The sequence below is a fragment of the Toxotes jaculatrix genome, chromosome 2, assembly GCF_017976425.1.
Source record: "Toxotes jaculatrix isolate fToxJac2 chromosome 2, fToxJac2.pri, whole genome shotgun sequence".
In the NCBI taxonomy this organism is placed as follows: Eukaryota; Metazoa; Chordata; class Actinopteri; family Toxotidae; genus Toxotes; species Toxotes jaculatrix.
This window is the reverse complement of record NC_054395.1, coordinates 6,376,306-6,387,015: the sequence shown is the minus strand read 5'-3', so window position 1 is coordinate 6,387,015 and position 10,710 is coordinate 6,376,306. Positions and strand designations below refer to the sequence as shown.

At 41.1% G+C, this 10,710-nt stretch overlaps 1 protein-coding gene across 1 annotated transcript; it reads left to right on the top strand.

Moving 5' to 3' along the window:
• The first annotated feature begins 731 nt into the window (after positions 1-731).
• fkbp1ab (FKBP prolyl isomerase 1Ab) lies at positions 732-9,699 on the top strand. Its single transcript, XM_041060804.1, has 5 exons — positions 732-883; positions 1,061-1,108; positions 5,214-5,326; positions 5,680-5,839; positions 8,258-9,699. The coding sequence occupies exons 1-4, from the start codon at positions 847-849 to the stop codon at positions 5,806-5,808; spliced, it is 327 nt and encodes a 108-aa protein (XP_040916738.1). The 5' UTR covers positions 732-846; the 3' UTR covers positions 5,809-5,839; positions 8,258-9,699.
• The last annotated feature ends 1,011 nt before the right edge of the window (positions 9,700-10,710 follow it).

Here is a 10,710-nt window from a genome sequence, read left to right as displayed (position 1 = left end):
TTGTGTTCACATCATTTGTTTAATTACAAATTTGTTAGAAATGTGAATCACTGAGGTAGTGATGAAGTTCTAATAGATTTTTGAGAATCTAGTTTTAAGACCTGAACTGTTTTGGTTGAAATTGTGGTGATTTGCTATAAAGTGTTTGATCAAACTGTTTTCATTTTATCTGTTTATCCATCACAGGAAACCTGTAAGTCTGAAACCAGCAATTATTTCATCATCAATTCAATCATCTATTTTTGACAGACTCCTCTCAACTGACCACAGACAAGTGTGTGTACCTCAGTGTACTATGAAGAGTTGTTTTTGTGAGTTCCCTGAACAGTTGTAGGTCTACATTTATTTTTCCTTTTAATTATTGTGTATTTGATGAATATTTTACCATTGTTGTTTAATTAGTCCACATTCAGCTGTTTGTTATTATCACCTATTTATTTACTCAGTGTCCCTGTGATGCTTGTTTGCACAATGGCCTGTGCTGGACCGGATGGACTTGTTTTTGCCATGAGTGATTCATTTATTTTGTTTTATTTTTTAGTCATCATTTTAATGGAAATGACTCATGTTATGTGGACCTCCACTGTGTCCACCAGAGAGGGCGGGGGCGGGGGACGGGGCTGAAATGCCTCTGTGCGGCTTTTACTTTGGAGGTGGTGGGCGGAAGTGTTGTTGTGTAACATGAAGAATTGACGCTGGTCTCCCTGCAGAGAGAGAGAGAGAGAGAGAGAGAGAGAGAGAGAGAGAGAGAGACAGCTGAGAACATCCGCTGGAGGAGCAGACAGACAGACTGCGGGAAGAGTGGTGCCGGGTGCAGGGAGAGAGCTCCAGAACACGCCGCTGAAAATGGGAGTCGAAATCGAGACTATAACTCCGGGCGACGGTAAAAAAAAAAAAAAAAAAAAAAAAAAAGCGACTGCACGGAAGGGAAACTTGTTTGTGTTCATTTCTGGGTGCATGTTTGCACTTCTCTGTTTGCGTGTATCTCACACAGCCGCAGAAAACACCGCCTCAATTGCGTACGGCCGTTGTATTAAGCGACTCTTTGGTTTCTCCACAGGAAGGACTTTCCCCAAAAAAGGACAGACGTGTGTGGTGCATTATGTTGGTGAGTTCTCAATCCGAAACTTGTTCTTGTGCGTTGCATGGACAATTCCTGCACATTTAGCTACTCAGCCTGGGCATTTCTACTAATGAAGGCCGTACAAGTGGAGTGACGGCTGTGGGCAACTGTCCCCCTACACCCGTATGAAAAATACCCAAGCATGGTAATCCTGTCAGTGTCACAGCAAACTGTAAATCCTCTCAGGAACATGCGGTTATGGTGATACTGGACTACAATCCTAAACGCGGTGGAGTGCGTTAAACTATGCCAGCAGACATTTTTTTTTTTTTTTTTTAGCCTCAAACCTTCCAGGCAGTGATTTTTCAGTAGGGCAAAGAGGCATGACTGTCAGTCACCGACTGGGCTGCATGAAAATTTAACCCCTTCGCCGCATTCTCACTCCCTGGAAGCACATTTGCGTTCAGTATATTCGGATAATAGAATAATGTTCTTGCAGCAGCAGCAGCAGTAGCGGTGGTGGTGGTGGTGGTGCTGCTGCTGCTGTGTCCCGGGGACAGCGCTCTGGATTCACCACTGCGTAAAATAATGCGCGCTGCAGTTTGGGCCAGGCGTTCCATTACAGTCTCACCAAGATCAGTGGATAATGTGGTCATTTGTCTTGTCTGGAGAGAATTACGAAAAAAAAAAAAGGGGAAGGGAGACGCAGACGGATTCCGCCGCGGGGTTCACTCAGAGGCCCAGACAGACACAGAGACAGACAGACAGCTCAGACAGACAGTGGGGTTTTAAATCCCGTCTGATTTCCAGCGCTACTCTGTCTTTGTTGGAGTTTCTGGGGGGGGGGTTGGTGGCGTTTAGTTGAGCGGATTATAACCGTCTGGCCTACAGACATAATGGCAGACGCACTGTATTAAACCTGTAATATTTTGTCCACAGACACACAATGTTTAAATGACACTGAATATTTGAAGTAGTCCCACTGTACCTCCTGTATATGAGCTCACTGAATTATTCCTGTAGAGGCTCCGTCACATCAGTTGTAGCTTTAGATTCTTAACATTTACTTTGTGCCATCATGATACAGATACAGGACCAATAAACAGAATAATATCTACACTGGTAGCTAATGATTGCTTTCATTATTGATTAATATTAATGGATTTTCTTCAATTCAGCCAATTCATCATTAAGTCTCTAGACAACAACAAATAAAGACAAAGCCCAGTACAATATTCCAGAGCCCTGGTCCTGTTTTGTCTGAACAGCAGTAAACAATCCTAGAGTTTAAATGAGATCATCAGATTAGTTGCTGATTCATTTTCTACGTGACTTATTGTTGTCACTCTGATTATTTCCTAACAGGACTAAGTGTTCAAAGCTGTGCTAACTTTAAGCTAAACGCTGAGGTCAACATGTTCGTAATGATAACAGGTTTGTGTGCAGGAGGTGTAATATTTAGCATGTTTACCATCATAGTTAACGTGAAAATATGCTAACGTTTGTTAATGATCATTAACACCAACATACAGGTGAGGCTGATGGGAATGCTGTTAGCTTTGCAGGAATTCACTCATAAAGCAAAGTAATGAACAGATCAGACTTTGAACTGATGATGGTGTGGTGAAGTGGAGAAGTCAGAGGATCTCCAGTTATTTCAGTTCACCATGTGGTGGACATGAATATAACATATTTTGTGGCAGTCCACCCAATAGCTGTTGTGGACTTTGACTTAAAACCACAAATGTCAACCTGATGATAGCGCTGATGGAAAACTCAAAGGATAGCTAAAGTTATTAGTATTCATCCTCTGGGCACCATCAACGTCTGTACTAAATTTCATGCCAACCCATCCATTTCCAACCCATTTCTGTCTGGAGCAAAGTGGTGGACTGACTGGCAGACAGACAGACACTGCCATTCACAGAGCCAGGCCTCTAGCATGAACTGTATCAGGATAAGATGAGATGTAACGTTATTGATCCCCATAGAGGAAATTCAATTTGACTCAGCAGCACAAGGGAATGGAGTGAGTTAAAATCAAAGAAAGAGATTTCATATGGATGTATAGATGTACATCAGCAATAAGTGAAAAATAAGATTAAACTAGAGACCATCTTGTGATAGGATCACACCAGCTGCCACAACGTCAACATGTTCACATTTTTACTATACTATTACATGAGTGCTCAGTAGTCATTACTACATCATTGTACTCATGGGTCGGACTACACCCATCTTTGAACTCGGCCTTCGTTTTGATTTCAGCTACACATCTGTAAAGTCTCATGACTGCATCCTGCACAGTTATGTCGCTATCATTGTGTCAAAATCTGTCTATATACAATCAGAGTTCAATCAGAGTCTTCAAAACCACCTCTGTAGTGAAAACAGTTCCAGACATTGCCATATCTGGCAATAATAGATGTATAGATATAGGAAAATAGATCTGTGTGTATCTGTGGTAACCATTTAGCTGTGAGTGGTGTATGGTGGTGGAGTCTCAGTCAGTGGAGGTAGGAGGTGCTGGGTGCCATGATGTTGTGGAGTCTGATGGCTGATGGCATGAAAGAGCCCCCTAAGCGCTTTGAGGCACGTGTCTGGATGAGTCTGTGGCTCTAATGTGGTCCTGAGCCTCCTCAGTGTGGCATAGAGAGGACGGGAGGGGTTGTCCACGATAGCTTTCAGCTTCCCTCTCATCCTCCACTGTCACTGCCGACACATGTTCCCGACTCGAATCAGAAGTGTAGAGGGTGAACAAAAGTGGTGAGAGTACAGGTCCTTGGGGTGCGACAGTGTTGCTCGTCACCACGTCCGACACTCAGCCTTGTGGCCTGACGTACTGCGGCCTGTGGGTGAGGTAGTCAACTGTGGTCTGTCAGTCACTACGAGACACTGCAACCTAAAGACTACTAATAATGAACCATGTAGCAGCAGCAGCAAAATGGGATTTCAGATGGCTTTTCTTTCACAGCAGGCTGGACTGTATACTTGTGTGCACCTGTTCTTGGTTTGGCAAAGCTGGCCTCAGCCTTCTTGCCTGGTGAGACAGACATAACTTTCTCTGTAACACAAGCCTCTTTGCTTCAAAATTAACTTCAATCTGGGCCTTGCACAGTGAAATTTTTTTTTTTAATTTCTTTTTAGGCATAAGCCTGCATGTTTTTTTTTTTATATAACACATACTACAGGATATCCTCTCTGGGCGGGATCCCCTCCTGTCAGTCTACAAAGCAGCCCTTAAATGGTACATGAAACAGGATAGTCTGTTACACAAGCCCTTTTAAATGTAGATGTACAAGTGAAGATCAAAACTTGGGTTTGCTAGATTTTTGGAAAGGCTCTGCCTGCAGGAAATGGTTGATGTGAGAAAATGTCAACACTGTGTTGTCTGGCAGTGAAATGGGAACAGCAGTTTATTGATGCACGTTGCCTTTGATACTCGGATAGGACCTTTCAGCTCTTACAGATAATTCCATTAGGCTGCCGTATGGATGTCCAGAAGACGACAGGACACCCACTCCACTGCCTGGATTAAAGGCTGCATCTTGCCAGCCGCCCCCTGATGTGCCCAACAACATGCGCAATGTTGCACCTTCTCCCACACACGCACACACACACACACACACACTCACATCACACCACACCAAACCAAACCATCTCACACACACACACACACATGCTGCCTTGCTGGTGCTAATAACAGTAATAGCTCTGGCGTAAATAGTCTTGGAGGGGTGCTGTTCTGCAGATTGATGCTTGCGTTTTCCTGACTGTCACACTGAAACCCACCCTGCAGACAGCTGCAGCGGCTATTTCTGAGATCCTTGGAATCCTTTCATTTGCGCGCTCAATATACATACAGCAGGAAAGATAGATGTCAGACAAGCTTGGAAGATGTATTTGTTTCCACTGTCTTTATGAAATGTTATTAATATAGTTTATTTAGGCTGAAATTATCTGCACAGAAAGCTAGTATTTTCCCATATTTTAAACAGTTTCTGCAGCAGGAATCCTCTCAGTGATGAAGACTGTAATGTTGTGCATGTTAAGAGGCCATAGCTGGATGTTTCACCCACAGAAAAAAAGTTGTGCAGCTGTTCCACTTTTTATCCTCAGTCTGAGCTTCTGTCTGTCTCCTTGCTCATAGGCTCCTTGACAGATGGACGTAAGTTTGACTCATCCCGTGATAGGGACAAACCTTTCAGGTTCAAGATCGGCAAGCAGGAAGTTATCCGAGGCTGGGAAGAGGGAGTAGTGCAGGTAGGCTGGAGACCTTGAAACACACTGGGCATATAAAATGCACATGTGTTTTGATCAATCTAATTGTTAACTTTGTGAACTAACACCAATTCTGCAGGTTGCACTCATTCAGCCCCTCAGAGAATATACAGTACTTGACATGCTATAGTGTGCTTATTAATGCTATTGGCATTCATGTTCTCTGTTATTCTGTGTTTGGAGGTTAGAACATTATTTTTTAATATATGAACAAAGCATGCGTTTTAAAAGCAAGATATTTTCACCATTGCTTTCAGAGGCTGTATGATCATCTGACACCTGTTGCCTCCTTCTCTCTCCTCTGTCTGTAACGCAATCTGCCTCCTCACCTCCAGATGAGTGTTGGTCAAAGGGCCAAGCTGACCTGCTCACCTGACTACGCTTATGGAAACAAAGGCCACCCTGGCATCATCCCTCCTAACGCCACCCTCATCTTTGACGTTGAGCTGCTGGGTTTGGAATGAAACAAATCCCAAAGCCTATTTTTTGCGTTGTGTAAGTAAATCTGATGGTTTAGCAAGTTTTAGCTACAATTCAAATTCTTCTTAGGGCCCAGTTATGCCAGAAAGGGGCACAGCAAAAGTCAGCAGTGTGAAATAGGAGGTGACAGAGGCTTGGTGACATGATAGCTACTCACAGGGCTAGCTGGGGAGCTACTGTGTTGTACTGTAGCCCTTTCTGCCGTACTCACAGCTAACACACCAGCAAGCTGGGATCATGCTAGAGCTAGTCAGTCACAGTAGCTGTCTGAGCTTTTTTCTGTTTCCTCTGTACTGTGCCGCTTACTCCTCCCTGGTGTAACTTGATGTAACTGACATGGCTAAAACGGGCTATTAAAGCAACCTCTTAACTGTGTTGTGTTGGGTGGAGGATTGACAGACGGAGGACCTGCTTCTACCTTCTGTTTCTCCTGTGGTGTGGACAAAGCGAATATGATGGTGTGAGTTTAGGTGTTGTAGCTTTAAAAATGATTTTAAATTAAAATTGATTGTTTGGGGGGTGACTTTGAAATCTCAGATGTCAGGGCAGCCTTTTGTTGATTACCTATTTCAAGCAAGTTTCAAGTATCTCCAAGCTAATTTCAAGTGTGTAATGAAATAAATGGAAATCAATAACTGCCTGGGAGGTGCAAAACTAAAGGTCTAAAAAATTATGCTTTGGAAAATGGTCAATAGTAATGTTAGTATAATAGGCTAAAACATGCAAAACCTCATTTGTGGTCCTTGGAAAGTTACACTGCCCCCATGGGAGTTTTTTTGTAGTACAAGGACTGCCTGTACACTGGAATATCTCTCCTTAATTTACTGACAACAATTTTATTGACAACATTTTGACTAACTACAGGTCAATATCTTTTTTTTTCTCCAAATAGTATAGATCCAAAATTCTTTCTAAGCAAAGGACTACTATGGAAAAAAAGAGGTAGTTCACACGCTCAATATTTCAAGTTCCTAAAAACTGAATAATGCAGCACTTTGACCTTCATGGTCAAACATGTTCTTCAGGCCAATATGTTTGCTTAATAACAGCCTTAAAGATTTGAAATTGAATTTTTTGGGAATTTGTAATATTCAGTGTGCAGACAAACTCCTTCACCAAAACCATATTTGTCATATGTCAGCGTGTTGCATATTAAACCACTTTTAGTATGTTAAATGTAGGTTAATGTTAATCAAAGTGTGACAGTAAACTTTTTAGCATTGTAAAGTTAATATGTGAACAAACTGTACCAGATTAAGGTTGTCATTGGCCCCTAAGCTACACATCTTGTGGGGTCCACCACCATCACATATCACCAAAAATGAGGGAACTGGGTTATTTATTGACACATTTGGAGCATTGACCTGGTGGAACACATATGCATGTGTGCAGGAAGTACAAATATAAACACACAGACAACAGACGCACACACACAAAAATAATATAGGCTCAGACTCAGGATTTTATATTGAAACAGGACACATGGAATTTTAAACTTTTTAGGGGCATTTTCCCCCTTGTTATCACAAGACATGCATCAGTGACTCTTAGTCCAGTAGAGATTTTCAGAGATTCAAATCAGCATGGGTTTGCAGCAGTCCTACAGCCTAATATCAGTGCTCAGGGGTGACCATGATAAAATGAAAATGCCAGAGTGGCAGCCAGAAATGGTGCAATACCAGAGGAATTTAGACTGAGGTCTCACAGAATAACAAAGATGTCTGAACCATCGAATCCCATCAGCTGTAGAGATTGCATCCACTCCAGTCAAGGAATCCTGCTGGTCCCTGTGCCATCTTCTGCATATGTGTGTGTCCCATCATCAGCACTTCAGACAGCAGTTGTGACACACTTTGTACATAATGTTACATCTGCCTGAAACTGATCCATTGACAGTCTTCACAGTAAACAAACAGCATTATTTTACATCACTAATGTTTTTTAGTTCACCGTAGCCTTGACATTTAGATGCCTCAAGTGGATAAGCAGAGTCCATGTTGAAAGTAAAAACATAATGGACATGCATGGGCCAATGACAGCTTGAAAAAAGACACAGTTTTTCAACTATTTGAAATCAGCTCTTTTTTGGTTTTCACAATTCAAGAGTTTTATTTCATTATGTGTTAGAAACTGTGAAAATCTTTAGTGAATTAAACCTTACATGAAAAAATTGATTTCTGTTACGTAACTCATTAAGTACAATCCTTCATAGCATCCTTAGATACGGGACACTCCCAATTTTCACAAATCCATACACCAATTTTTTTTTTTAATCTAGCCAGTCTGGGGCCGTGCTGAGATACTAAACTCTCATAAAGTCAGGTTAGTTCATTACCTCAAGATTTTGTAGCTGTGTGATTAAACCTCAGGTACACCTGAGGAATCCTTTTATTCATGCCTAATCCTGAATTTTCCTTCTTGTTGTCTTCACAGGAGACTTCCTACCTGGGTGACCGGAGAGAAGCTAGGACAGTCTGCACTTGATTCTATAAGAGGCTTGAGTCTATAGTTCCATCACTTATTTCATCAAACTGTTACAGTTTGTGTTCTTTTGTCTCTGTGACTGAGTTAATTATATTTTTCATCATATTCTTCCTCGTACAAACTATGGGCCATAACCTTACAAACCTCCATGTTGTTAATCTTGAATTGTTTTGAATTGTGCTTTACTTTTCCTTGTGTTTTTTGAAGTGCTGGTTGTGCACGGTTACGCTGAGAAGTACAAAATACCAATGAACCACTCGCATCGACATTCATCCCTCAACGCGTCCTGGTGCTTGTTATATAACAGAAACAAAAAAAAGTGTACAAAAGAACATGAAAAGCACACATTTGTATCCCTTTCAAGCTTAAAATCAGAACAAATGAAGTGAGTTTCTGTTAGGGAGATAATGCTTAGTGCTGAATTTAGTGGCCACCTGTAGTGAAATGTCAAATAATAGGAGGCCTTAATGATGCAACACAGGAACTGAGTTCGCTATATTAAAAAAGCGCCCATTTCTATATAGTGCCACTGTGTTTTGTTTTGTTTTTTTTTTCATTTAAATTGTTAAACCCAAGTGTGAGCTCCACGGGGTAATTGGCGCAAAGGAGAACCAATCACAGTTGTAGATAGCTCTAACGTGTGCCTAAATATTATCACCAGACACATGGTTACTACCTTGCCCTGTCTGCATGTCCTAGGCCTGATGGAAATCTTAGTATGTAGATGTTGAATGCTTTGCATCCAATTTGCGTTATTATTGCCTTCTCACCTCGCCAAGTCTTTAAACCCCATTTAAAGCCATACACAGGTCAAACAGTGCAAAGATAGGATTTGCACTGATGCGCATCAATTGGAGTTTGTTATTTTTTTGTCTTAGAAAAAAAGGGAAATGCTTGAAATTTACAAAAGGGGGTTGAGGAATCAATCAAATTGTGACCTCCCCCAACCTTATTTTGTGTAACAACTTCAATCTTGTATTTTTCAGATGCCAACTTTCTATCTCTGAGTATCAACAAAGCTAATGTATAACCTGTGATGATAGATAATGTGCTTCTTTTCTTTTTTGTATTTTCTTTTCTTTTTTGTTTTTGCCAGTGTCAGTAAAGTACCACGCTGCCTAACTGAAGTCTGTGTGGTTGTAGAGAAAAATGCTGACACACAGGCATCCAAGTGGTTTTGTATCTCAAATAAATAGTTTTAAATGGAGTTTAAATGAAGGAATACGCTGGCCTGGCTGTCAGATATTGACTGTGGCTGTCGATGTTACATATTGGCCAAGCTGCAACTGGTGTGGCAGCAGTCCACCTCTGTACTGTGTAGTTATATGCTGATATGTTACTGTATGCAGGCTAAACCAATGATGACATTTAAAATAAAAGAAGTGCTCTCCACCTGCAGTTTTTTCTCGTATCTTTTTACACTATACACTCTACACTACATATTTGAGTTCTTAAAGGTGTGTAAATGCTGGTAAACTTTTACATTAATGAAAAGATGGTGGTGTGGTTCTTTGAACCACGCTGACTTTTGAAAGTTGTCCACTTCACCCGGTTGGTAATCCAGGCTTGCTCAGCAGTACATAAAGTCAATTAAGTTAATTTTGTACATCTGTGGGGTCAGAGACCATTCTGCAGTGTCTTCAGGGTTGGTGGTTTGATCCTTGGTTCTTCCTGACCACCAAGGTGCTGTCTTGCATTAGTTAATGAGAAGCTAGCTATAAAGCGCTGTGTCTGTTAAGGTACACTGCCATATAAGCGCAGTTTTCCTTCTAACATAAATTGGATCCCATTGCTTAAAAGTCAAACTTAACAGTTACATGATTTTATTAAGTAATTCTCTGTCCTCAGGTTTCAGTCATCAGTTCAGAGGAATAGTGGGTTTTAAAGGGTAAATTCAAACAGACCACACTAGTATTCCTACTGTGCAGGGCACTGGGCTTGAAATTTGTGTTCTGTACTGCAGAGATCTGGTGTCATCAGTTATTATCATTCTAAGAATCAGGCTCTTTCATGGAGAAAAGGAAACTGTGTCCTGATCTTGTTTTTTCCCCCAATTTTAAAAACTTTATGATTAAGATAAGAAAATAAGAAAATCCTTTGTTAGTCCCTCAGTGGGGAAATTGCATTTAGCAACAGCAGGGGTACAGTACAGTAAGTAGCCTAATAGTAAAATATAAGTAAGAGACCAATCTGGCCAGAACAAGATTAAATAAACACTATTCCAACAGTAGAATAACTAAGAGACTACTGAAGAGATTCAAAGACATCTGGAATAAACTAAAGCTAAGGAAGTACACTCAGACTAAAGATTTCTACCCAGATATTTAATTTACAGAGAAGACAGAGGCTCTCACGAGCTCAGTTAAGAACTGATATCACAGGGAACTGAGGTAGACAAAAAT